At 44.3% G+C, this 26,798-nt stretch overlaps 2 protein-coding genes and 1 long non-coding RNA gene across 5 annotated transcripts; 2 read left to right on the forward strand and 1 right to left on the reverse strand.

Annotated features, from left to right (window-relative positions):
* Positions 1-1,595: 1,595 nt before the first annotated feature.
* LOC129825220 (uncharacterized) lies at positions 1,596-15,718 on the reverse strand. Of its 2 annotated transcripts, none has more exons than XR_008754835.1 (3): positions 14,906-15,718; positions 3,338-3,505; positions 1,596-2,636 (listed from the first exon to the last, which is right to left on the reverse strand). It is a non-coding gene; the product is annotated as an uncharacterized LOC129825220 (long non-coding RNA). The 2 variants fall into 2 exon arrangements; XR_008754836.1 differs by lacking the exon at positions 14,906-15,718 and adding an exon at positions 8,990-14,290.
* On the forward strand, positions 14,571-22,808 carry LOC129825218 (protein SOGA3-like). 2 transcript variants are annotated; one of them, XM_055885131.1, is made up of 10 exons: positions 14,571-15,741; positions 16,734-16,958; positions 17,095-17,253; positions 17,354-17,422; positions 17,556-17,825; positions 18,031-18,408; positions 18,531-19,160; positions 19,679-19,986; positions 20,170-20,234; positions 22,720-22,808. In XM_055885131.1, exons 1-8 carry the CDS (start codon positions 14,938-14,940, stop codon positions 19,787-19,789), a joined length of 2,646 nt encoding a protein of 881 aa, XP_055741106.1. In that variant the 5' UTR covers positions 14,571-14,937; the 3' UTR covers positions 19,790-19,986; positions 20,170-20,234; positions 22,720-22,808. The 2 variants fall into 2 exon arrangements, with proteins under 2 accessions (XP_055741106.1, XP_055741107.1); XM_055885132.1 differs by having other exon boundaries at positions 15,656-15,741; positions 16,694-16,958.
* A 57-nt stretch (positions 22,809-22,865) lies between these two features.
* Positions 22,866-26,581, forward strand: LOC129825219 (uncharacterized protein KIAA0408-like). The gene is made up of 5 exons (XM_055885133.1): positions 22,866-23,009; positions 23,707-24,030; positions 24,414-24,523; positions 24,660-25,548; positions 25,686-26,581. The coding sequence occupies exons 1-5, from the start codon at positions 22,866-22,868 to the stop codon at positions 25,941-25,943; spliced, it is 1,725 nt and encodes a 574-aa protein (XP_055741108.1). The 3' UTR covers positions 25,944-26,581.
* Positions 26,582-26,798: the final 217 nt, after the last annotated feature.

The raw sequence follows: 26,798 nt of genomic DNA on the forward strand, positions 1-26,798 counted from the left end.
GTTTTACAGGAGAGGAGGGGCCCCACAGTGATGAACTAGTTTTACAGGAGAGGGTCCCCACTGTGATCAACTAGTTTTACAGGAGGGAGGGGGGGGGGGGGGGGGGCGACTGGGATTAACTCGTTTTACAGGAGAGGGGCTCCACTGTGATCAACAAGTTTTACAGGAGAGGAGGGGCCCCACAGTGATGAACTAGTCTTACAGGAGAGGGGCCCCACTGTGATCAACAAGTTTTACAGGAGAGGAGGGGCCCCACAGTGATGAACTAGTCTTACAGGAGAGGGGCCCCACTGTGATCAACAAGTTTTACAGGAGAGGAGGGGCCCCACAGTGATGAACTAGTCTTACAGGAGAGGGGCTCCACTGTGATCAACAAGTTTTACAGGAGAGGAGGGGCCCCACTGTGATCAACAAGTTTTACAGGAGAGGAGGGGCCCCACAGTGATGAACTAGTCTTACAGGAGAGGGGCCCCACTGTGATCAACAAGTTTTACAGGAGAGGAGGGGCCCCACAGTGATGAACTAGTCTTACAGGAGAGGGGCCCCACTGTGATCAACAAGTTTTACAGGAGAGGAGGGGCCCCACTGTGATCAACAAGTTTTACAGGAGAGGAGGGGCCCCACAGTGATGAACTAGTCTTACAGGAGAGGGGCCCCACTGTGATCAACAAGTTTTACAGGAGAGGGTCCCCACTGTGATCAACTAGTTTTACAGGAGAGGAGGAGCCACACAGTGATTAAACTAGTTTTACAGGAGAGGAGGGGCCCCACAGTGATGAACTAGTTTTACAGGAGAGGAGGGGCTCCACAGTGATGAACTAGTTTTACAGGAGAGGAGGGGCTCCACAGTGATGAACTAGTTTTACAGGAGAGGAGGGGCTCCACAGTGATGAACTAGTTTTACAGGAGAGGAGGGGCTCCACTGTGATCAACAAGTTTTACAGGAGAGGAGGGGCCCCACTGTGGTCAACTGAGTGCCTCTTCCAAGCAAGGCATATATGTCCTATGAGATGTAAAGTCAATACAAGCAAAATCTGAAGATAAACACATAAAATGGAATGTTCCACTTTCAATATTCTACCTCAGCATTGACATGCTTCATGATCAACACCTATTTATGAATTACTTCATGCATCAAACCTAAATAATTGTTTTAGGTCTGTTTAGAGTAAACAGTTTGATATGTGAATGTAAATACATTGCTTTTTATTTTCTTGCACTGGTCTCCTTTTCACCTCATTTAACACCTGATTTACTTAAGAGGCACGTCTCAATAGGTGGACCAGGCATGTCATGACAGCACAAGTGGGGGCTTTCCTCTGTTGTACTCTATTGTTCCTCTATTGTTCCTCAAGCAAGATGACATCACAGATTCCCATCAGGCCAACACCTTGAATGCCTAAAAAACACTTTTTTGTTTAGTGTGTGTACTTGACTGTATTTATAGTTGGGATATCGCTTTTCAAAAGAAGGTTCAGACATCGCTGGAGGACGTCTTGCATTTGGAGGACGTTGCATTTGGAGGACGTCTTGCATTTGGAGGACGTTGCATTTGCCATTTAATGCATATTAAGACAATACAGGGACAAAAAAGAGAAGATTTTTACATTGAAGTTTAATTTAATTAAATCAAAGGCATATTTATGGTAGTTCTGGAGCACAATCCTTTGTACAACAAACATTCACACACCAACTATAGAAATTGGTTTATAATAGAAGACATATTCACCACAATTAGAACAAAATGTTGGTATTTGTCCAACATTTACACAAAACAGCAATTCATAATAATATATACAGTTATATGCATCAACGTATGTACAGTAATTTTAAAGAATGGATTGTGAAATAAATAAAAATCAAACGAGTCCAAACCACTTTCATAATTAGAAATAGATTTTCAGCTCCTATTTATTTCTGTGTGTGTGTCTGTAAAGTCACTCCCTCTTCTACACCATCCATATCTACTTTTCAGTCTCATAAAAGGGAGACTGTTGAAGCTCCTACTAATGCCCTGTTCCAGATACAGGGAAAACACTTTGGCTAGGCAGAAGATATTTTCCTTCCACTCCAAGAAAGCCAGCATGGGTGTGAGGGCTGTTGGGGCCTTGTTTCAGACGCTCGTGGAAGCGCAAGTGCAGACGGCTTTTGGGGCCTTGTTTCAGCGGCCGGAGGCAGAGCCTGTGCAGACGGTTGGAGGGATGCTGCTGTGAGGATTGTCTCTTTCCTCTGTTTGCTCCTTCCTCACTGCCTCCATCTGCTTTAAGGCCTCCAGCTCCCATTTAAACAAGGCAGCAGCAGCAAAATCCTCAAATGGCATCCTTGAATTGTTGAGGCCTTCTGCTGTGTAAGTGCAGGTGACAGGGGACGTGACTGGGACACTGAAAATTTCATTCTCTGCAGTAACATAATGCCATAGCTGTGTGTCTCTAGGAGCTTCTCTGGGCTGGTGTTAAGAGCAGAGCAGATCCACATGCATCAGGATCTCTTCCGCCCTGTGGTGCTTGGCCAGTAGCCCATCAGTGGCAGCTGTAATGGGCTCTGTCCATCGGCCGTGGTGCAAGATGAAGAGGCAACCTCATCTCTTGATGGGCCCACTGGAAAAACTGTCAAGGGCAGTGGTGGTGTGGCTAGATCTGAAACAGAGGCCCAATATAATTTTAATGACTAAGCCTTTCCTATACAGTAACCTAAATTGTCACACCCTGATCTGTTTCACCTGTCTTTGTGCTTGTATCCCCCCCTCCAGGTGTCGCCCATCTTCCCCATTATCCCCAGTGTATTTATAACTGTGTTCTCTGTTTGTCTGTTGCCAGTTCGTTTTGTTCGTCAAGCCTACCAGTGGTTTTCCCCTTGCTCCTGTCTTTGTCTAGTTCCTGTTTTCTAGTTTTCCTGGTTTTTAACCATTCTGCCTGCCCTGAACCTGAGCCTGCCTGCCGTGCTGTACCTTCTCACACCACCCTTGATTATTGAGCTCTGGCTGCCCTGACCCCAAGACTGCCTGCCATTCTGTACCTTATGGACTCTGATCTGGAAAACTGACCTCTGCCTGCACTTGACCTGTCGTTTTTGCCTGCCCTTTATTCTAGTAATAAACATTTGTTAGTTCGACACTGTCTGCATCTGGGTCTTCTCCTGAAACGTGATATAAATCAAGTGTGGGGGGGACATTAGGGTTATGTGTGTGTGTGTGTGTGTGTGTGTGTGTGTGTGTGTGTGTGTGTGTGTGTGTGTGTGTGTGTGTGTGTGTGTGTGTGTGTGTGTGTGTGTGTGTGTGTGTGTGTGTGTGTGTGAGAGAGAGACAGAATGAATATGTGTGTGATATAATTTGAATTACCTGTATCCAGCAGAAACTCTTCATAGAAATCCTCTTTTGTTGTGGCAGGAGCTGGTGCCAAAGGGGAGCCTGTAGGAAGGACCACTGTTAGAGCTGGGCCTGCACTGCTGGGGCCGGATCGGTCTCAGCAGAGAGGAGAGCCAAAATGTCATTCATGTCATTCCTCTCCTGAAATAGAGGCACAATTACCTTAAAGCTGTTTGGAACAACTTCAACATTTGATGTGTAAGTAACATGGATGAACGTCTAATTCTGAAGTGAGATGTCTAAACACGGCCGCAGGTAGCGAAGAGGCGCTGCGTGACTTTGGGCTGGGAGCCGGATATAAACTCAGCAACAACAAAACAAACGTCCTCTCACTGTCAACTGCGTTTATTTTCAGCAAACTTAACATGTGTAAATATTTGTATGAACATAACAAGATTAAACAAATGAGATATAAAATGAACAAGTTCCACAGACACATGACTAACAGAAATGGAATAATGTGTCCCTGAACAAAGGGGGGGTCAAAATCAAAAGTAACAGTCAGTATCTGGTGTGGCCACCAGCTGCATTAAGTACTGCAGTGCATCTCCTCGTCATGGACTGCACCAGATTTGCCAGTTCTTGCTGTGAGATGTTACCCCACTCTTTCGCCAAGGAACCTGCAAGTTCCTGGACATTTCTGGGGGGAATGGCCCTAGCCCTCACCCTCCAATCCAACAGGTCCCAGACGTGCTCAATGGGATTGAGATCCGGGCTCTTCGCTGGCCATGGAGGAAGACTGACATTCTTGTCTTGCAGGAAATCACGCACAGAACGAGCAGTATGGCTGGTGGCATTGTCATGCTGGAGGGTCATGTCAGGATGAGCCTGCAGGAAGGGTACCACATGGGGGAGGAGGATGTCTTCCCTGTAACACACAGCGTTGAGATTGCCTGCAATGACAACAAGCTCAGTCTGATGATGCTGTGACACACCGCCCCAGACCATGACGGACCCTCCACCTCCAAATCGATCCTGCTCCAGAATACAGACCTCGGTGTAACGCTCATTCGTTCAACGATAAAGGTGAATCCGACCATCACCCCTGGTGAAACAAAACCGCGACTTGTCAGAGAAGAGCACTTTTTGTCAGTCCTGTCGGGTCCAGTGACAGTGGGTTTGTGCCCATAGGCAACATTGTTGCCGGTGATGTCTGGTGAGGACCTGCCTTACAACAGGCCTACAAACCCTCAGTCCAGCCTCCCTCAGCCTATTGTGGACAGTCTGAGCACTGATGGCGGGATTGTGCGTTCCTGGTGTAACTCGGGCAGTTGTTGTTGCCATCCTATACCTGTCCCGCAGGTGTGATGTTCATATGTACCGATCCTGTGCAGGTGTTGTTACACGTGGTCTGCCACTGTGAGGACGTTCATCTGTCCATCCTGTCTCCCAGTAGCGCTGTCTTAGGCGTCTTACAGTACGGACATGGCAATTTATTGCCCTTGCCAAATCTGCAGTCCTCATGCCTCCTTGCAGCACGCCTAAGGGACGTTCACACAGATGAGTAGGGACCCTGGGCATCTTTCTTTTGGTGTTTTTCAGAGTTAGTATAAAGGCCTCTTTGGTGTCATAAGTTTTCATAACTGTGACCTTAATTGCCTACCGTCTGTAAACTGTTAGTGTCTTAACAACCTTTCCACAGGTGCATGTTCATTAATTGTTTATGGTTCAATGAACACGCATGGAAAACAGTGCTTAAACCCTTTACAATGAAGATCTGTGAAGTTATTTGGATTTTTACGAATTATTTTTGAAAGACAGGGTCATGAAAAAGTGACGCTTCTTTTTTTTCTGAGTTTAATAAAACTTAACTTTGCTTAACCTTTCCTATTCATTCTCAACGGTAAGTCTTATCACAACAGATGTAATATATTTCTGGCAACTGCTTGGTTTTGTGGCTCTGTTCCACTCCACATAGGCCACTGTAGAAAGGGCAATTTAAGTCTGTCTATATTATAACATTAGCTAAGTCAAGGAGCAAGTAGCCAACAACCATCACTGTAGACACAGATCTCAGTTATTTCATGTTAGTTATTGCAGACCGATCTGGCATTTCTCCATCTGGAAATAACTACTTACAACACAACTGCAATTATTTTCATAAATTTTTGTCCAAGATACTGTAGGTAGCTACGAAGCTAACTGGCTAGCATCTTTTCTTTCATTTATGTCCAAGATACAGCAGCTAGCTACGAAGCTAACTGGCTAGCATCGTTTAATTTTTTCTGTGTCTCACGAATGTTCTTCTTTGTGATCCGAACACCTCAAACTTAGATTTGTCTGTCCATAACACTTTTTTCCAATCTTCGTCTGTCCAGTGTCTGTGTTCTTTTGCCCATCTTAATCTTTTCTTGTTATTGGCCAGTCTGAGATATGGATTTTTCTTTGCAACTCTGCCTAGAAGGCCAGCATACCGGAGTCGCCTCTTCACTGTTGACGTAGAGACTGGTGTTTTGCGGGTACTTTTTAATAAAGCTGCCAGTTGAGGACTTGTGGGGCGTCTGTTTCTCAAACTAGACACTCTAATATACTTGTTCTCTTGCTCAGTTATGCACCGGGGCCTCCCACTCCTATTTATATTCTGGTTAGTGCCAGTTTGCTCTGTTCTGTGAAGGGAGTAGTACACAGCGTTGTCTGAGATCTTCAGTTTCTTGGCAATTTCTCACATGTAATCGCCTTCATTTCTCAGAACAAGAATAGACTGATGAGTTTCAGAAGAAAGGCTTTTGTTTCTGGCCATGTTGAGCCTGTAATCAAACTCACAAATGCTGATGCTCCAGGACAGTTTTATTGATTCTTTAATCACCACAACAGTTTTCAGCTATGCTAACATAATTGCAAAAGGGTTTTCTAATGATCAATTAGCCTTTTTAAAATGATAAACTTGGATTAGCTAACACAAAGTGCCATTAGAACACAGGAGTGATGGTTGCTGATAATGGGCCTCTGTACGCCTATGTAGATATATTCCATAAAAAATCTGCCGTTTCCAGCTGCAATAGTTATTTACAACATTAACAATGTCTACACTGAAATTCTGATCAGTTTGATGTTATTTTTAATGAACAAAAAATGTGCTTTTCTTTCAAAAACAAGGACATTTTTAAGTGACCCCAAACTTTTGAATGGTAGTGTAACTGTTTGTTCAGCCCTTTTGAAATGTGCAGCGACAGAATGCAGAACATGGGCCGTTCTTACAGTGTTCTCCCTGTACACCAACTCAGAACCATAGTACACTGCTCAAAAAAATAAAGGGAACACTTAAACAACACAATGTAACTCCAAGTCAATCACACTTCTGTGAAATCAAACTGTCCACTTAGGAAGCAACACTGATTGACAATAAATTTCACATGCTGTTGTGCAAATGGAATAGACAACAGGTGGAAATTATAGGCAATTAGCAAGACACCCCCAATAAAGGAGTGATTCTGCAGGTGGTGACCACAGACCACTTCTCAGTTCCTATGGATCCTGGCTTATGTTTTGGTCACTTTTGAATGCTGGCGGTGCTCTCACTCTAGTGGTAGCATGAGACGGAGTCTACAACCCACACAAGTGGCTCAGGTAGTGCAGCTCATCCAGGATGGCACATCAATGCGAGCTGTGGCGAGAAGGTTTGCTGTGTCTGTCAGCGTAGTGTCCAGAGCATGGAGGCGCTACCAGGAGACAGGCCAGTACATCAGGAGACGTGGAGGAAGCCGTAGGAGGGCAACAACCCAGCAGCAGGACCACTACCTCCGCCTTTGTGCAAGGAGTAGCACTGCCAGAGCCCTGCAAAATGACCTCCAGCAGGCCACAAATGTGCATCTCACTGAAGTCTGAGATTTCCCAGTTCTGAGTTTTCTGAGTGGATTGACAGGAGGGCCAATGTATTCAACCTTTTCTGGCCCATGGTGTTGCGTGTGAATGTTTATCCTTTTAAGCTCGGAAAAGAGACACTTTCAGACGGATGTTTTAAATCCTTAAACCCAGACCTGGACCACACACACTCTCCACCAAATAGCAGGCAGGGGAAGCAAAATAGTGATTGCTTTGCAATGCTTGCAGGTAGGCATTGATTCCTGCCAAACCACTCATTGTTGAATTTGAAATTTGTAATGTTCCTGTCCAATGGCCGATAATTTCTGTTCATATGGCAAGGATTGAAAAGGATTTGCCAGTAGATTGTTGACGTGATTCATGAGGATGACTGCTTGTCTCACTTGCTAGCTAAGATTTTGAAAGTATGATGTTGACATGATCGGTCCAATCAAATCTACGGTAAATATAACGTGATTTGACATCATTTTATCTGTGGCCAATGACCTTGAGCCTTCTTGGATGGGCATTTCTAATGTAAATCTATGGCAGGACCCACGGGGGCTTGAACTGCCTAGCTCTCCCTGTAGATTCTACAGTGACATAGATTCTGCGGTGGCTTTATTTACTCAATACATTTTTACATTGTTTGCAAACTGATATGTGACATGAATTAATGTGGCAGATTGGCAGATTTTCTAAAGAAAACAGACAAAGATACTATTCTCAATCAGATGAGACACACCTGGTCATTAATTTACAGATGTTAATAAGATTGAGAATAATTTCCATATCTGTTATCTCCCATGGAGTAACTATGTGTTGTTGATTTTAAAACACACAGCAAACAAAAAGCTGCCACAGATGCTGTGGGTGCAGTATAGACAATGGTGGTAAATATCTCATTCAAATGTAATTTCATTCATAACTGTGGCCACTTAATTTACTGTGTGGATATCTTTAGAAGTAATGCATATTTCATTTTAATATTCCATCATGCTAGGTCCTTCATTACCTAACCCTAGCAGTAAGGACCAGATAAAAATGGTGGCTTAAGGTATGACTTCGTATTGAGTAAAATTAAGATCACTCAAGTTCCTATTTAGATTTAGAGTGACTGACATGAATTGGAGCATGAACAGGCTTAGTATACACTCAGGTGGAACAATGGATATGTAATGCATTTGTCAACAACGATTGTGCCAATTAATGCATATCACAACGGTCGATAGGTACAGTACTGTCGTGTCTTTGGCTATGCCGGATTAAGTGATATGACATGCTATTCTATAAAATAATTTCTCTGTAATTAATATTACCTGATTAAGCTAATCAGGTAAATAATTAACTAGAAAGTCGGGCCACCACGAAATAATGTTTATAGAGCTGTTATCTTCCGAATAAACTCTTAAAGACCTGGTCATCTTTTACATCAATAGCAGTCAATATTTAGTCGTCACCTTGTTTAGTCTCATCTGAAAGTGGTAAATTCTTGGTTATCTTCACGAACCCTGGCTAACAAGTTGAATCAGCAATACAACATTTGGTTTAATTATTTATTTACTAAATACCTAACTAATCACACAGAATTACATATACACAGAATGAATCATACATTGATGGACCTTATTATGTCATAAAGAAAACGTCTCTGGTGGACGGAACAGATACGACGGCTGGTTACACAAAGATAGGGGGTTGGGTTTGAGTGAAAGAGCGGGAAGACTGAGTAAGAAAGGGAGAAGCTATGCTATCGTAAATACAGAATCTTATGCATTCTAAATGACTGCCCATTTGAAAAAGGAAAATGCAGTAAATATTTACTTTGAGCTGCACTTCGATCGGTTGGTCGTAGATGGGAGGCCGGGTTGTCCTTTGAAGAATGTCTGATGGTAGAATGGATACTTGGTAGTACCGGCGTCTTGTGGTAGAACACATACTCTGTCCGTCCTCTCCTAGCCCACGTCTACAGTTGCTGCGCTAACGCGACGGCTAGAAGGTATCACTTCTTTAGTGAATAAGGATTCAAAATTCCTATCAAGTTGCCATGCTATATGCTCATGCTATATTCTGGCTGGAATAGTCAAAATTCATTCTTCCGGCGTGTAGGTCATCACCTTCACATTGAAATTAGATACTGATTTCGTTAGATTCTTGCTGAGGTTGGCTTAGTTCTGAAGGTGGTCTTTGTCCTTTCAACGTGGGGACCTCAAGTCCACATGTCCTTGGAACAGGTTATTATCTGAGCCCTTTTAACGTAGGATTGTCGCCCTAACGTCCTCGGAACAGAAAGTTACATTTTCGTCAAGGGCTTTATGTAGGAGAGGAGAGAAGGGCGTCTTTCATAGTTTATAACCAATGTCTGTTCACTTGGGCGGGGCCTCTGAGTGAGCAGAGTGGTGTTCTTCTGACAAACCGTTCTCTCATTAAGAAGCTAAAAATTACATTTAATCTTTTCACAAATAGTTTCATATTTAAACATTTAAATTGCACAACAACTCCATGTGAATCTGATAACTAGAATGTGTAGATTTTCCTATATACCGTTTATGTCGTCCTATCATCAGTAATCATGTCTCAGACGCCAACTGAACTGACATCATATTCATTAAGTCCCAACAAATATTTTCAACTGGTTGGATTACCGAAATATGGTTCCGTTTCCCGTCTTTTGATGTCACCAGACTCTCTATGTTAACACAGGGATTTTCAATAGTCACATCGGTAGAGTAGAGAGAGGAAAAAGGGGAAAGGTATTTATGGGGGTCATAAACCTCCCCCAACATGATTTGAATGATGACTAAGCCCTAGAGGTTTTGTAACTTCAATACAGATCTGAATGTTTGATATCCTTTTTTACTATACACTGTTGATAGTAGCTGAAGGCAAAGCTCATCACTGAATGTAATACTAAAAGGACTCGGTAAGGTTGACAAACTTCTGTGTCATATGAACACAAACACACCAGGGATTACGACATGACCACTCAGTTCACTCTCCTCTCACTTACAGTTATTAATTGAGCAAAAAATGGTTTGCTTTTGTCAGTCAGCTGTTCAGAGCGCTCATAGTTTCTTTTTTGTTTCATTCAGTCACTAAATGCATAATATGAGCTTTTCCCAACTGCTCAGTGTACTCACCCTGGTAATCCCTGGTGTGTGTACTCACATAGTTTAGATTTATGATTTTTTTCATTTAACTCACAATTTTTAAGGTTAGGGCTAAGTTCAGGCATTAACTCCAAATGATTAAGGTTGGGCATGACCTCTGACTGGTTAAGGTTTGGGATAGGCTTAAAACAAAAAGATCAAAACCAACTTTCTATCATTGGATTCGAACTTGCAACCATTAGGATCAGGCAGATGCTAAGTGTTTAACACTACCAGCTCTCACAGTCTAACTTTAGGCATTAACTCCGAATGGTTAAGGTAATGGTTAAGGTTTCCACTTCATCTCCCAACATTCTCAGACATGGATGGTATAACATGATTTTTGAACGACTACTTCATCTCTGTACCCCACACACATACAATTATCTGTAAGGTTTCAAACACCGATTCAACCACAAAGACCAGGGAGGTTTTCCATTGCCTCGCAAAGAAGGGTACTTATTGGTAGATGGATAAACATATTTCCAATTGGGCGCCGCCCTAAGGGACTCCCGAACACGGCCGGTTGTGATACAGCCCGGGATCGAACCAGGGTCTGTAGTGACACCTCTAGCACTGAGATGCAGTGCCCTAGAACTCTGCGACACTCGGGAGCACCTATTAATTACACTTTGGATGGTGTATCAATACACCCAGTCACTACAAAGATACTGGTGTCTTTCGTAACTCAGTTGCCGGAGAGGAAGGAAACCGCTCAGTGATTTAACCATGAGGCCAATGGTGACTTAAAACAGTTTCAGAGTTTAATGGCTGTGATAGGAGAAAACTGAGGATGGATCAACAACATTGTAGTTACTCCACAATACTAACCTAAATGACAGAGTGAAAAAAAGAGCGAAGCCGTTACATAATGCAAAAATTCCAAAACATGCATCCTGTACAAACGTAAAACCACAAAAAAAAGAACTTTATGTCCTGAATACAACGCGTTATGTTTGGGATACATCCAACACAACCCATCACTGAGTACTAATCTTCATATTTTCAAGCATGATGGTGGCTGCATCACGTTATGGGTATGCTTGTCATCTGCAAGGACTAGGGAATTTTACAGGATAAAAATAAATGGCATAAAGCTAAGACAAAATCCTAGCGGAAAACCTGGATCAGTTTGCTTTCCAACAGATACTGGGATACAAATTCACCTTTCAGCAGGACAATAACCTGAAACACAAGGCCACAATATACACTGAAATTGCTTACCAAGATGACATTGAATATTCCTGAGTGACCTAGTTCCATTTTTGACTTAAATCGGCTTGAAAATCTATGGCAAGACTTGAAAGTGGCTGTCTAGCAATGATCAAAAACCAACTTGACAGAGCTTGAAGAATATTTAAAACGTGTCAATGGAAGCCAGTATGGATTTGGCTTCACACCAATCACATCAAAAGCAAAACGTTATTGACAGAACATTTTTATTATTGCATCTTGTTGTCCTCTGGAAGCTAGCTAGCTGGCTAAAATTGGCCCTTTCCTAAATTAGCCATGGATGGATATAGGAATTTGGACTTGGTTTTACTTAATTCTCTGTACTGGCCAATGATTATAACGGCAATTCTAATCAAACCATAAATCCATACATTGTGCCCCCGGCTTGAGAGGATGGAAGTTCAATATGTAGCTAGATGTAGTAGGCTAATGTTAACTATACGGCTCATTTTTTCCCATGAAAGAAAGTTAGGCTAGCGAGCAAGCATTTTTGCCAGGTAGCCTAGGACAACAAAAAATAAAAGCGTGTACTGTATGACAGAGTCATAGACGTTTCATCAACATGAAAGAGAGGAGGATGGCATTGGCATTTCTCTACAAGTAGGGTGACTCAACATGTTTATTTCTACTTGCACAATGCACACATGCACACACACACAAACACACATGTAGGAAACATTAATTTGGTTGACCATGCTGTAGGTCATGTAACTGTTTATGACATTCAGTTTGCTTTGTGGACTTCACCTGACAGAGGTTGCTCTCCGGTTTTGTGATGAAACAAAGGTGTGGTTGAATTTATTCTGCCACTGTGCATTCGTATTGTCTGCTTTAGTCCCAGGGAGCGAATGATGGGGGAGCCAGTGGGGGGCTCAGCTTCCCTGAATTAGAAATTAGCTCCCCTAGATGCAACAAAAGTTCAACATAAATAATGCTAATTTAACCATTCTCCCATTTGTTTAAAATGCATGGGTAAAAATGTTTTACAGAGGTAAATATGAAAATAAAAGCTTTCAAAATAAACAGACACCCCCACCTCTCTGTCATGGTTTAAACCATTTATTTCTACTTTGCTGCACAAACCGTCTCCCTGTCAACGAATGGTAGGCCTACTGTAGAATTCTATAGCTGGCTATACAGCTGCGCTGTTCACTTAGTAGTGTTGAATTTCGACCTCAGCTGAGCTCCTTTAAACGCATATATTTCCATTTGTACTTCCTAATTTCTACCATTTGTTTCCCATGAGTCCTTGATTTAAAAAAATTGCTGTGCCTGTATTCCAATGCATTAGATTTAGGCTATCTGTGATTTATCATTGTTTGCTTTTGTCAGTCAGCTGTTCAGAGCGCTCATAGTTCTTTTCAGGTAAGCTGGGTATTGGTGTTCTCCGTGCCATCCGGAGTATTAGTTTTCTTTTCTGGATCAACTGATGATGGTCGACAATATCACTATACAACTAGCCTACAGCTAGTCACCAATGTGCATCCAATCCATCCAACAAGTAGGCTGTACGTTAGTTAATGACAGTAGGCCTATTGTTGACTTTTTCGGTAAGAAGCAATCGAATTTGCAATGGCATATGTTTCCATTATTTTGAATTTGTGTGCCCATGAGCACTGTTTTCACGGCGAAACATTAGAACATTTTACGTAGGCCTACACTTACAGTGCATTTCCCGAGATCTCCGAGATTCCGGATTTTGGAGTGGAGAACATCCACAGGTAACATACTTTTTAAAGTGATTTGTTTGACAATCAGATGAAAACATTCTTACTGGTTGTGTTCATGCCACATTATAAGGTAGCCTAATTGATTTTTAATGTTAAATTACATCTTTATTATTAGGCACCCCAAAACTTGTGCATGAGCGTGCGCCCAAGAGACCCCACCCACCGCACTCTGCTTAGGCCTATATATAGCGGTGGCAAGGCATATGAACTAAGAGTTTATTGAGCAAACAATGCAATTATCACAACACATAGGTTGTAATATGGATTGCCTGCCTGCCTGCCTGCCTGCCTGCCTGCCTGCCTGCCTGTCTGTCTGTCTGCCTGTCTGTCTGTCTGTCTGTCTGTCTGTCTGTCTGTCACTACCGCTTATGACAACCCTCATTATATCTGAGTTAGTTGATACAGTCAGTTGGTGGCACCTTGTCTACACAGCACAGATGAGCCCTTTATGATGGTGCTGATAGATGAGTGGAGACCACCCTCCCATGGCCACTACAAATTATTGCATGCACAATATGGGTTCCTGAGTTCTTGAACTACTAGTAGTACTAGGCCTAATGGTTTCCTTTTCTCAATCTTTGTATTTGATTGGTCAGAGAGTTTATTCACCAGCTGTTCCCAGGTCAGAAGATTGTAGCCATTGGACAAATAATTAATTTGAAAACAAAACAATAACTATAGCCTAATCATTGTGTGGATGTTTTTCAAGTTGTGTGGATGTAGTGTAGTGGTGCTCCGGAGTGGCGCAGTTGTCTAAGGCACTGCATCTCAAGAGGAGTTACTGCAATCCCTGGTTTGAATCCAGGATGCATCTCATCCGGTCGTGATTGGGAGTACCATACAAGAGCGCACAATTGGCCCAGCGTCATCCGGGTTTTGCCAGGGTAGGCCATCATTGTAAATAAGAATTTGTTCTTAACTTAACTGACTTGCCTAGTTAAATATATATATATATTAAGACAGTAACTAAAGGCTACAATGGGTCCTTTACAAGGGGCCTGGAGAAAGATATTCAATTGTTTGTTTCCTGGTTTGACGTTAAAATCACACGTCATGAATACTGTGTGGCTAGTCGTGCCCCTGCAGTGCCTGGTGGTACCTTGTGTCAGCATCTCTCCAGCCCACTAGCGCTGGGCTGAAACTGCACTGTCTCTTGCGGTAAGAAGCCTAAATAAAATAACACGTTTTGGTCGTATATTTTACAGAAAATGCATGGAAATATTTGTGTGTTTGTAGCCTAATTTATTAACGAATGTTGATTTTTTATTGAACAAAAGTTACAGCTTTTTACAAAACTCACTATAGAAGTATAAACCCATTTAATTGTATATCTTGTATCACTAGGCTATAGATCCAGAATAATAGCCTCCTTATCCACTCTATAAGTTAGATTCTATTGACCTTGTTTCAAAAAAAGTCCAAACTACTATTGCAATGTCACTCTGCAGACGTCATATCTCATTTGCAGCATAGGCTACGAGATTTAGTTCATTTCACCCAGACTTTCTATTTATAGTAGGCCTATAAATTGTGGAACCGGTTGACCGTCATATTTCGACTAAAGGATAATAGGCTATATCAATACTTATATTAAGGTTTTATTATTTCCATAAATAATCAAATCATACTTTGAGATGGGCGAGTGGAAACGTCAGGACTGATGGATGACACGATGAACTCTGCCGCAAGCGGCGCTGCGGATTTTCCAGTGGCAGCATCAGACAATAGCACAGCGAGGAGGCAGCATCGGGCTCCCTCGCCGACCAAAATCCGGGAATGCGCCTCAAAACCGACCCAGAAATCCTTCAGCAGATCCAAAAATATAGTTCCCAAAGGAGGATCGAGGAATAAGGTGGTAAACGAGGGGCTTAGGACCGCTGTCGTGAGGGAGAAGGAGATCGAGAAATGCGACGTGGAAGCTTTTCACTCGGATGGTGCTGAAACCGATGCTGTCAATTGCAATGCAAAGAAGGCGGACGCTAGCAGAGAGGAAGGTACGGAGGAGATATTTCAACAGCCGATAGATTCTCAAACCCGTCGTTCCACGTTACGTTTATCCTGCCTCAAAGGCGAGTCTTCCCAACATATTGGGTCATACCGGCCAGACGGCTCGAGCACCGCGGGTTCGGTGAAAGGGAAAGCGAAGAAGCGGGGAGGGGAGGCAGTGACAGCATCAGCAGGCTGCAGCAGGAATAGAAGTGGGGAATACGTGGGCTGCGTGCCGGGCCTTGGTCTGTGGAGCGGGGGTTGCTTGCAGACTGAACTCATCCACTTCCACCTACATAAGAAACTGAAGAGAAGCGCCAGTAAGATGCACACCAAGGCAGAAAGGGCTCCGGGCGCGGAGGCCTCGGCCGAGACGGAACCGGCTACAGAGGCCATAGAGGCGGAGCCCGTGACACAGCAAGACGAGGGCCAGGAGGACGAGCTGGAGAGACTGGTGGATGAGAATGAAGATCTCAAGGTTTGACATCACTGACATACAATTCATTATGTTCAATGTATGCAAACACATTGTTGGTATGGACCACTTTTTGTTTGATAAGATTGATTGTGAAATCAGGCCTATTCCCCAAAGTTTGGCACTGACATAGCCCTATGCTCATATAATGCATTTAATGCATGCTTAATTAACTATTATACATAGTAGGCCTAAGCGAGAAGGTAGACTTATTTCGTGTTTGATGATAACACTGCAACTGAGTTAGTATTGCTGACTACCAGGCATATTCCCCAAGGTTTATCATTATGCCTATACTGGAAAACTGTATGTTGATACAATGAAGCAAGCATCTTTTTTAGCCCACAAGTAGTCTAACTGAACAGTTATTATTCTTTCCATAACATTACAAAGAACTGATGTAGAAATGTGTCTACTTCCCTTGGTTTGTTATTGATGCTTGCGAAAGCTATATGATTTAGGTAGGCCTATAGCTTACACAAGCCAAACCCTTCCTCCCTATTCAGAACAATAAAAAGCACCATCCTGTGTTTAGCCTACTTCTAATCATTGATTCACATACAGATGTAGGATCTTAATTTGAGCCAGTTTGCTACAGCAGGAAAATAATTCTGCAGCAACAGGAAATGTGAATTGTTATGTGGATTATAATTAATGGACATTTTTGTAGGGGTTGATACATTTTACAGAAGGCATAATCAAGTCTGAAATTTCAAAGTGGAAATTACAAACTTTAGAAGCTTTTTTAAACCTCAAATACAGGACAACTTTTGCATTTCCTGCACAGCAGGACAGTTCTACAGCAACAAGATGATCAAAATAAGATCCTACATCTGTAATAATGACCCTATTGATCAGTTCAGATTAGTTTGTCCCTATCCAATTACATCATGTTCTGAGGACCTAAACACTCAACACCAATAACACTAAAGCATGAGCCCCACGTACCCTGTAGGCTACCAGTGCCTGACTGATCACTCCTATTGATGTCCCAGACGGAGATTGAGGAGATGAGGACGGAGATGGACGAGATGCGTGACACTTTCTACGAGGAGGACACGTGCCAGCTGCAGGAAATGAGGCGTGAGCTGGAGCGAGCCAATAAGAACTGCCGGATCCTCCAGTACCGGCTGAGGAAGGCTGAGAGGAAGAAGCTGCGCTATGCCCAGACAGGAGAGATCGACGAGGAACTACTGAGGAGCCTGGAGCAGGACCTGAAGGTAGGGAGGGAGGAAGGGTACGTAGGGTTGATATTTAAACTCATTTATTTAATTAGTTAGTTGATGCGCTGTCCACTCACCTAGATAATTGATTCAATCAACTTTTAATCAATGTCCCTGATTCTGTCTAATGCAGGTAGCGAAGGATGTGTCTGTGAGGCTCCACCATGAGCTGGAGAATGTGGAGGAGAAACGCACAAAGACAGAGGACGAGAATGAGAAACTGAGGCAGAAACTCATCGAGGTGGAGGTGACTAAACAGGCCCTTCAGAATGAGCTGGACAAAGTCAAGGAGGTAAGAGCACACACCCACAGTACACTATATAATCTATACAGCACATATATTCCTATAATACATATTACATAGGGTTATTCTGTTATTCAATTCCTAACAGTCACAGAAGAGAAGAGGAAGCAAGGAGGTTCAACGATCTGACAAGAAGTCTGCCCAGACCCCAACAGAGGTGAGGGCTCAACATGAAATGGTTTTATCCTAGAAGTTAATAAAAAGTGATTTTTTTGCAAACACCAGCGAGAGTTGTGTCTGCTGTAGTGTACATCTGAAATTCATCTTCCTTCCACTTCCCCCTCTCTCAGGACCACAACGAGGACCTCAAGTGCCAGCTGGCCTTCATCAAGGAGGAGGCCGTGTTGATGAGGAAGAAGACAGCTAAGATCGACAAGGAAAAGGACCGGCTGGAGGCGGAGCTACAGAAGTACCGCTCCTTCTATGGGGACCTAGACAGCCCCCACCCCAAGGGTGAGGCCGGGGGACCCCCCAGCACCCGTGAGTCCGAGCTGAAGCTGCGTCTGCGTCTGGTGGAGGAGGAGGCTAACATCCTAGGGAGAAAGATTGTGGAGCTGGAGGTGAGAGAGACAGGATGTGCTGCAGAGGGTTTGATGTAGGTTGTATGATGTATGTCATCAAAGAGACCAGGAAATAAGTTTGCACTTGGGAACACAACTGTTCCAAGCATTTCTGTTAGTTCGGTTCAGAAGCTGCTTTCAGAGAGAGGATGCTAGTGATTCATAACAAAACTGATCAATCGTTTTTCATGTCATGTGTTTCCAGGTGGAGAACCGGGGACTGAGGGCCGAGCTGGACGACCTCAGGGGAGAAGGGGAGGGAGAAGGGGGGTCCGGTGGCGGGGCTGTGGGCAGGGTACGGGTGGGCCGGGGCCATGGGGAGGCCATGACAGAGCTGAGGCAGCAGCTGCAGCTGGTGGAGGACGAGGCAGAGTTACTGAGGAGGAACCTGGCAGACGCTGAGGATCACAACAAGAGGGTGATGGGAGAACTCAACAAGCTCAGGTTTAAGGCTGGGACACACGAGGGAGGAGCGAGGCATGGAGGAGGGGTGGCAGGAGGAGGAGTAAGCACAGAGAAGGCAGATGCACTGCAGGAAGAACTGAAGACAGCCAGGCTACAGATTAATGATCTCAGTGGGAAGGTGGGAAGGTTTTCCCCCTTTATTTCTGTGACATAACATACATCGAAAGTATGTTAAGCAAAAAATATATGGTCATAAACATAGCATGCCTCCTATCATCCTGCCCTCTTCTCTCTCCCCAGGTGATGCAGCTGCAGTATGAGAACCGTGTTCTGCTCTCCAACATGCAGCGCTACGACCTGGCCTCCCACCTGGCCCTGAGGGGGTGCACAAGCCCCCGGGACAGCGATGCAGAAAGCGACGCGGGTGGGACCGGCCCAAACGTGCACCGCGAGAGTGATGATGACTCCTCCTCCTCCCGCGTCCTGCCCCCGCACCGCAAACGCGAGGGCCCAGTGGGTGGGGAAAGTGACTCAGATGAGGTGCGGAACCAAACCCGCTGCCTCACACCCACCCGAGGTCTCTACACACCGCCCCCAGAGGTCGCCGCCCGCTTCCTGCCCCGCAGCTCACGGGATCGCCAGCAGATGATCGACATCCGGGTGGAGGCGGAGCGTCTTGGCAGGACCATCGACCGGTTAATTGCCGACACAGCAACCATCATCGCAGAGGCGCGGGTGTACGTTTCCAATGGTGACCTGTATGGGCGAGGCAGCGGGGGTGAGGAGGAGGATGAGGGGGGTAGGATCAGGGAGCATGAGCTGCTGTACAGGATCAATGCCCAGATGAACGCCTTCAGGAAGGAGCTACAGGGCTTCATAGACAGACTGGAGGTGCCCAAACCTGAGGACAGGGAGGAGGAACCACTTTCGGTAAGTGTGTGTGTGTGTGTGTGTGTGTGTGTGTGTGTGTGTGTGTGTGTGTGTGTGTGTGTGTGTGTGTGTGTGTGTGTGTGTGTGTGTGTGTGTGTGTGTGTGTGTGTGTGTGTGTGTGTGTCTGTTCATAAGCCATCAAAGACCAGACATGTTAGCCTTCTACCCATTTTTTATTGATACAGGCTGGGTCTCTGTATTTGAGGTGTAGAATGACGTCCAGCTTTAGCAGCATGTGGTTCTCTGTAAGTCTAAGCAGCCGTACTGTAATCTTATTGTTATGTTTAGTAGACTATCACTATATTTGAGTGGAATGGTGTGTGTGTGTTTTAATTAAAGAGACATACGACCTGGCTATAAGCCACTTTCAGATATGATTTGGCTGTATCAGCATAGTCTCTTCACTTGTCCCTGACCATTGAATATTCTGCTGAATCTATTTTCCTTCTTTCTCTGACCCTATTTTCCCTCTCGTTTCTCCTCCGTTGACACTCATGTTCTGTTCTTCCTCTGCCCAGATGTTTCAGCCCATCATTTTACTCATCCTCATACTAGTCTTATTCTCCTCCCTCTCCTATGCCACCATCTTTAAACTTGTCTTTCTGTTTACCCTTTTCTTCGTCCTGTGATCCCGCCTCAATAGCATAGCCACATCCTTTGTTTGTTTCTGTTGATTTTTACATTAGTTTTCAAGGTCAATGCACAGGAGCCTCCCTATTCAAGCACAGGCCACAGTCACATAGCTGGATATACAGTATGCTTATGTTCAATACTGGAGACTACATTACCCACTACCCACCACTTCCTTCATCACCCCCAAGTAAAGGTGAGTTAGCTAATGACACCTGTTTTGCCCAATTCCAAAATTAGCTATGAAGGTAGGCCACCACATCAGGTAGCATAGTAGATAAGAATTTGAAACAAACATAATAGCGACAAGGCAGCTGAAGGATGTTTGCCTCTAACAACATCTTATTTTGTAACAGAGTGTGACAGTGCTGTGTTGTAGTCTTTTTCAGATTTAACCTATAGGTCTACATTAATCAACGATTATGCTGCTTTTACCTGAAAAAGGTAAGAACAAATGTTTTTTCTCTCCTCCTTCCTGTCCCCATACTCATTCTGGTATATTAATGAGGAATGAGTAGGCATACAGTAGGCTAGCTCCTATACTGAGGAAGAACGTATGACCAGTGTCTTCCCGGACATCGTACCAATAGATTTGAGTCAATAACACGGTCACACAAAAGGTTCATATTACCTTAGTCTGAGGATTCCCACATTCCTATCCACACCAAATATATTTTGGTTTTGAGCTATCAGATGCGTTTTGCAATGCTTCTTGTTTATGTTGACAAGTGTCAGTAATCTATTTGGGTCAGAACCTAGCGGGGATCGAATGACATGGGCGGTGATATTGTGCAACCTTCACCAACAGCAATTAACAATATGAAAACAAATAAACTGTAAAATAGTGGTGAAATAGGATCAAAGTACCTGCCAACGCGCCAGACATCCAGTTTTGCGGCGTAGCCTTTCAAATCAAAATATTAGCGCAGTTGTCACATATCGGTAGTCTACATTTTGTCATTATAAATTGTAAACAATTACGAGTAGCTTGGAGTCACAAGACGAAATCTGCCAAGCACCCCAAAGCGGAGTAGCAACAGGGGTGCCAATTGGCTCAGAGAACGGCAGCTAAAATAGCTATGTAAACACTTTCCCTCTCCATTGCGTTGTAATTATAGACAGGATGGTGGTGAAGACAGTCGTGCTAGAATACATTTGACATTATCATACTTGATCCTGGCCCCAATGACGCGGCGTAAATACCAGGCGCACTATAAAGGCAGGGTCCCCCTCTGGAACAGAAGTTGTTTACCCTGGCGGGAAAAAGGCACCTGCTCCGGATTTAACCCAGCTGCCTAGGAGTGACAAGAGAGGGCTTCTTTAAATCCAATCCGCGCGACTTTACGTAATAGAGTGGAGGCAACCGAAAGGGAGAGCTGTGGAAGAGGGGAGCAGAACCGCCACCGGGCGGGCAGACAGACACACAGTTTACGAGCTAAAGAGAGGGTCACTGTGAAGACCTTGGCTAGACTAAAATCTGGATTAATTTTCTGCTATTATTTATTATAAGTATCTGCCACTGCAATATACCTCCAGCGATTGTCAATAAAATCGTCAAGGAAGCTATTGCACAGCCAGGTAAGGGCATACTCAAAGTTAATATTTTATTTTGTGGATATATATAGAGCGTTCCATTAAGTTTTGTTGTACGCATTGTTTTACCCATAAGGCTAGTTGCGCAACTCTACAACTTTGGTTTCTATCAACATAATCATTGGACAGAGGTAAAACACTGTAAAATAGAACCTTGCAGATCCACTGTGGGCTTTGTGTATTGGGTCACATTTGATCAACCAGTGCCTTCCTTATGGTGCCTTTTTTACGCCTCCAAATAGGTTGCATTTGGCCATGTGTGTATTTCTTTATTAGACACCTATAAATATAAAAACATACGCCATGCACATTTATTCTCTCTCTCTCTTCCTCCCTCCCTCCAAGTTTACAATGCATAGTTACAGGTTTATAAATATATCCGTACTCTTACATTGGTGTTGGTGTTCGGTACTGTCAAGAGGGTAAACGCACTTAATCTATAACATTTTGTTGATAGCAAACCATCTCCCTTGTAAATGTACTGGATGTACTGTAATAAATCACTGCAGCGATAGGCCTACGGAAACCCGTGAAAGCCATGCCAATATTGTGTGGCATATGGTCAATTTTCTAGAGGTGGGTTGGCCATGCAGCCAAGTCGGCATTGACCTTATCTTATCTCAGCTATAACATTCCACTCCTTGCAAGTCCTATCATTTGCCAAATGACAGGAGTGGCAAGGAGTGAAATGTTAGCTAAAAAGATTGGTACCCACACTAAGAGAATGGTTGGAGCAGAGGGGATAGTGACCAAGAGCCAAACAGTGAGGTTGTCACAAGCAGAGTTGGGGTAGTGAACTACATGTAGTAATTTAACTACATTTTGCAATAGCTTGGTGGTAGTTGAACTAAATTCAAATCTTGGTAGTGTTTTCAGTAGATCATAGCTTTTTTTGCCAGGTAGTGGTGTAGCTAACTACTGGAACTACACACTACTTTTTTTTGCTAAAATTGAAGAAAATATGGGTGAAGTAGACAAGAATTTCCTTTATTTTTTGGCATCAGACTTGCCTAATTTTCACTTGAAAAATAAATGACACATTTGGTTAACAACTGACTCCAGAGGGATCTAATCTTAAAATTTGTAGCCTATGACATTTCATATTTAGATATGATAATTTATCATGAATGAATGAGGGCTTGCCCAAAATATCTGGCCTACAGGATGTGAAAGATTGGAATGTGCCAATTGCTTTGAGTCTTTCCATGAAATCTGCTAAATGCATATTGAGACCCTTTGTTTATTGGTTGATGTCCACATGGCCAATGTCCTCTAGTTCTTCTATGTCTTATCGTCCACAATAATCATCTCTCTCGCTCTCTCTCCCTCTTTGCAGTTTTCCTCCAACATTTCCACACATTGGTGACCCCATCAAGACAGAAAGACGCTAGGAAGTTGAAACAGAAAAAGAGAGGAAGTTAGGCAGTTGAAATAGAAGAAGTTTGACAGGAAGTAAGAAGCTGCTGCAGGAAGTGGACCAAAATGGAGGCCATCGAACTACAGCACAGTCTGAAGCGGTCTGGAAGGGGCTGGGGAACAGAGAGGGGGGAGCTTCTGGACAGCTTCGACTCAGAGATGCAGGAATGGGAGGACCAGCTGCAGGACATGCAGAGGAAGATAGAGGAGGTGAGGGGTCAACCACGGTCAGATACAGTCCAACACGGTCCAAACTAAAGCTCAAGCCCAGTTCTGACATGGTCAAACAAGATCCTAGGTAGAGTAACATTACCTGACATGGGGTTCACTACATCAGTAGTGTGAACATACTTGTGAATATTTTCACTTTCAGATAATGTCTTTCTTGTCTCACACTCTTGGTCATTCCTGAAGAGTGTTTAACTGGTTGTGTGTGTGTCCTATAATAAACTGTTGGCAGCACACCCCTTCCTGCGACCCCATGCATTTCTGGACTAAGGACACAGACACGTGTTAACAAGCTAATTAAACTGTGATGTGCTGACAGACAGTCAGAACACACACACTGTGAAAGTTGATACTAATGAACGCATTAAAGGTTGGAATGGCAAAGTAAGCACACACTCACTCCAGCTGAAGTAGCAGATGTGCAGATTATAAAAAATAGTTTGGTTGTGTAACTGTTTTGGCGTGGTGCGATGGATTGCGTAAACAAGGCCGGTTGACATTGTCATACTACAGAAGGGGTTTGTGTACATATTGCTATACAGTGCTTTTGTATTGACATTTATGTTTTGGAATACGTCTACGTTGTAAATGTAAGGAATTGTTGTATGTATAAAACTTGTGTTCATGTTGTGAATGTAGAGTCTTGATAATCATCATAATGTTTATGTGCATATTTCAGCTTTACAACGAGGTGCAGGCTCGTAGAGGTGGAAATTATGTCACCATGGACAACAGCAAAAATGATAGGATGATTGATTTCGGCCGTGGGCATCATGACAACGGATTCTGTGACCCGTATGGCAGCCACATCAACACCACCAAGGACCACCCCAGTGCTGTAGACGGTTTTAATCACAGCCCCAACGGTTACGGCTACCCCGTCAACCATCAGAATGGCGGCTATGGTTATCCCCATAGCAACAGTGAGGTGGAACTTGGAGACTTGTTGCAGGATTATCTTGGTCACGGAAAGACCCGGAAGACCAACTCAGCTGTCAACAATGTGAGTAGCTACAGTAACTAAGGGTTACAGTCAATAGGCAGCCCCATCCAGAAAAAACTTTTATCCTATGACTCACCCCTTTGGGTTTGCAGATGGGAAGAAATCCGATAGGTGAAAGCAATATGGTAGAATCTCCCCTTAGCTCATTGGAAGACTAGATGGAGCCAACACCATAATGATTACACCTATTTGGTTCCTTCAAGTCTGCCAGCACTGGAGGGGCAGGGGATAGGCAGGGTTGTTTTCAGGAATATTACTCCACTCCACTTCATACTCCACTGGAAATTGCATCAGCCATGCCAGTGTGGCTGCACAGATGAATTTGATATACTGTATCTATGCTATTTGCACTATTCTGCTTCACTGATTCTTTTCCCTCCCAGATAACCCTTGTCCCACTTCTCTCTCAGCATCTAAAGGAGATCACTAAAGGGAGCCAGGATCAGTCTGTACACCAGGATGAGATGAAGAGGAGGCCTGTTGGGAATGAAAGGTAAGAGACCTTTCATACAGACATCATTTTGTGAAGTTCATTTTGAGAAAATAATTTTGAGAGTTCAATCCACCTATGCAATTCCTTATTTTAGTTATCTTACTGATGGCATTTTTTGCTTGTTGATCTGTTTTAGGATTAGTAAGGTGCGGTTTGCGGACGAGGAGGCTGAGAACAGGAAGAACAGGGTGTCACACAGAAAGAGTTCCCCTTGCAGGGACCTTAACAAGGAGAACACAGGGGCCAATCCCCTCCTCAGACAGAGAGAAGGTCCTCCCATACCCCCTCGATCCACGTCCCAGATGGCCCCTCCCAACACCTTCTCCCCAGCCCTGGACAGGAAGTCCAATGCCCCTGGGGTCCTTGTGGACAGGAAGTGTGGTAGCCCCTCGGTCCTCAGGAAGTTTGGAGCCATGCACCAGGAAAACGAGGGCAAAACCCTCACTGATACCGGTGTGGTGACCAACCAGGTGCCTACCGAGAACAAGGGCCCCACCGCCATCTGTCAGCACAAAGGGCTGGGCGGCAGCAGGACGACTGGGCGCGTGCCTGTCCAGAAGTGCCAAGCAGATTCCGTCGTGCAGACAGCGAGGATGGACTGCAGCCAAAAACAAGGGGCAGTGAGAGACTTTAGGAGAGAGAGCCAGCTGGGTGAGGGTAGAGGCACCGCAATGGCTAGCTATGCTCACCCTAAAGGACTCCATGCAGGGGGTCAGAGGAGGACCCAGGTGGGAGGCAGCCCCAAGCCCAAAGCAAGGGCTCTCGGAAGGGCAGACAGAGACATGGGTCTGGTCCAGGGGGAGAGGGCCAGGAGGCCTGCACCCCAGCCTGGGGAACCCAGAGTGGACTACAGGAACCTGAGTGGATCCTATGTTGGGGCTCAGATGATCCAGAGGGGAGGGCCAGTTGCAGGTCAGAAGAAGGACAATGGACTCATTGAGCTACTGGATATGCTGGACATTGAGCACGAGTACAGCTCCTGCCCCCAAGCCGCACAGACTGCCTACAGACAGGACACACAGCAGGTGAAATAGGCATAGCAAATACACACACACACACACACACACACACACACACACACACACACACACACACACACACACACACACACACACACACACACACAGTCTTGACCTGACCAACTTGTATCGTTTCTCTCCAGATGAGCCTAGCCGAATCATTCCCAGCAACCCCCACAAGGAACTTCTCTCGTCCTGCTCGTCCAGCTAATCAACGTCCTCCATCCAGGTGGGCTTGCTGTGCCCCCACCGCCTTGATCTCTGCCCCGTCCGGCCCAATTTCCCACCCCCCAAGCACCTTGGCACGCACTCCTAGCCCGATAGCAAGAACCCCAAGCCCCGCCCTGAAGCAGCAATCTTTCTGCTCCTATTTGCTCCACACTGAGACTGCCATCATGTGAGAGAGACCTGCCCCGCCCCCCTCTAAACCCTGCCTCCCCTCCCCCAATTCAACCCACAGGACTCAGGTGACATAGTCCTGCCGTCTCTGTAAATACTAAAGACTGTTACTTCTATCTGGCTTTAAAAAAGTGCTTTAAGAGATGTTCTATGAGATTACCCACATGACTGTGTATGTGTGGTCTATAAGAAACAGAATGGTTGACTCCTGTTCAGTCTCCAGTGTTACTGTGGCCTTCCCTTCTCCTGTGCCAAACTTCTTTACGTCTTCATTTCTTTCACTCTCTCACTCCCTTTCTTTCTTTTGTATTGGTGATTTTTGGATGGCTGTGTAAAATGTGATATAGCATGCCCCCCTTTACTTGCGGGTGCATGTCCCTTTATTTATGTAACTCAACCCTAATAAGTGCCATGTTGGCTTGTTTTTAAAATGGCCAACAAGTCAAGTCAGAGTTGATCCTGTCCTGTCAGCACAGCAGCAACATGCTAACTGTCTATAGTATGTTTTACTGTATCATATTATCAAAGTAACACATTTGAAAATGTTCAAGTAACCATAGTGAGACATACAGTTATGACTGTGATGCTTTTCATGTCCTTTTTTCTCTCTTGATAAGAAATAAACACGACAGTGCTTTGACGAACTGACTCCAGCTATCTTTTGGTATTGCATCCCCATGATTTGTATTGTTTGATTTGTGTCTATTATTTCATTGGTTGGTGCTGACATGGTGTTGCTACTTCCATGTATCAACACTACTGAGATTCAGTAGCATACTGAAACAATCCTGAGTGCCACTAAACATTGAAAGCAACTAGCTCAGCTACTACTGTTCAGGGGAGTCAGCTACTTTAGG

Source organism: Salvelinus fontinalis, chromosome 27, assembly GCF_029448725.1.
Source record: "Salvelinus fontinalis isolate EN_2023a chromosome 27, ASM2944872v1, whole genome shotgun sequence".
Taxonomy (NCBI): Eukaryota; Metazoa; Chordata; class Actinopteri; order Salmoniformes; family Salmonidae; genus Salvelinus; species Salvelinus fontinalis.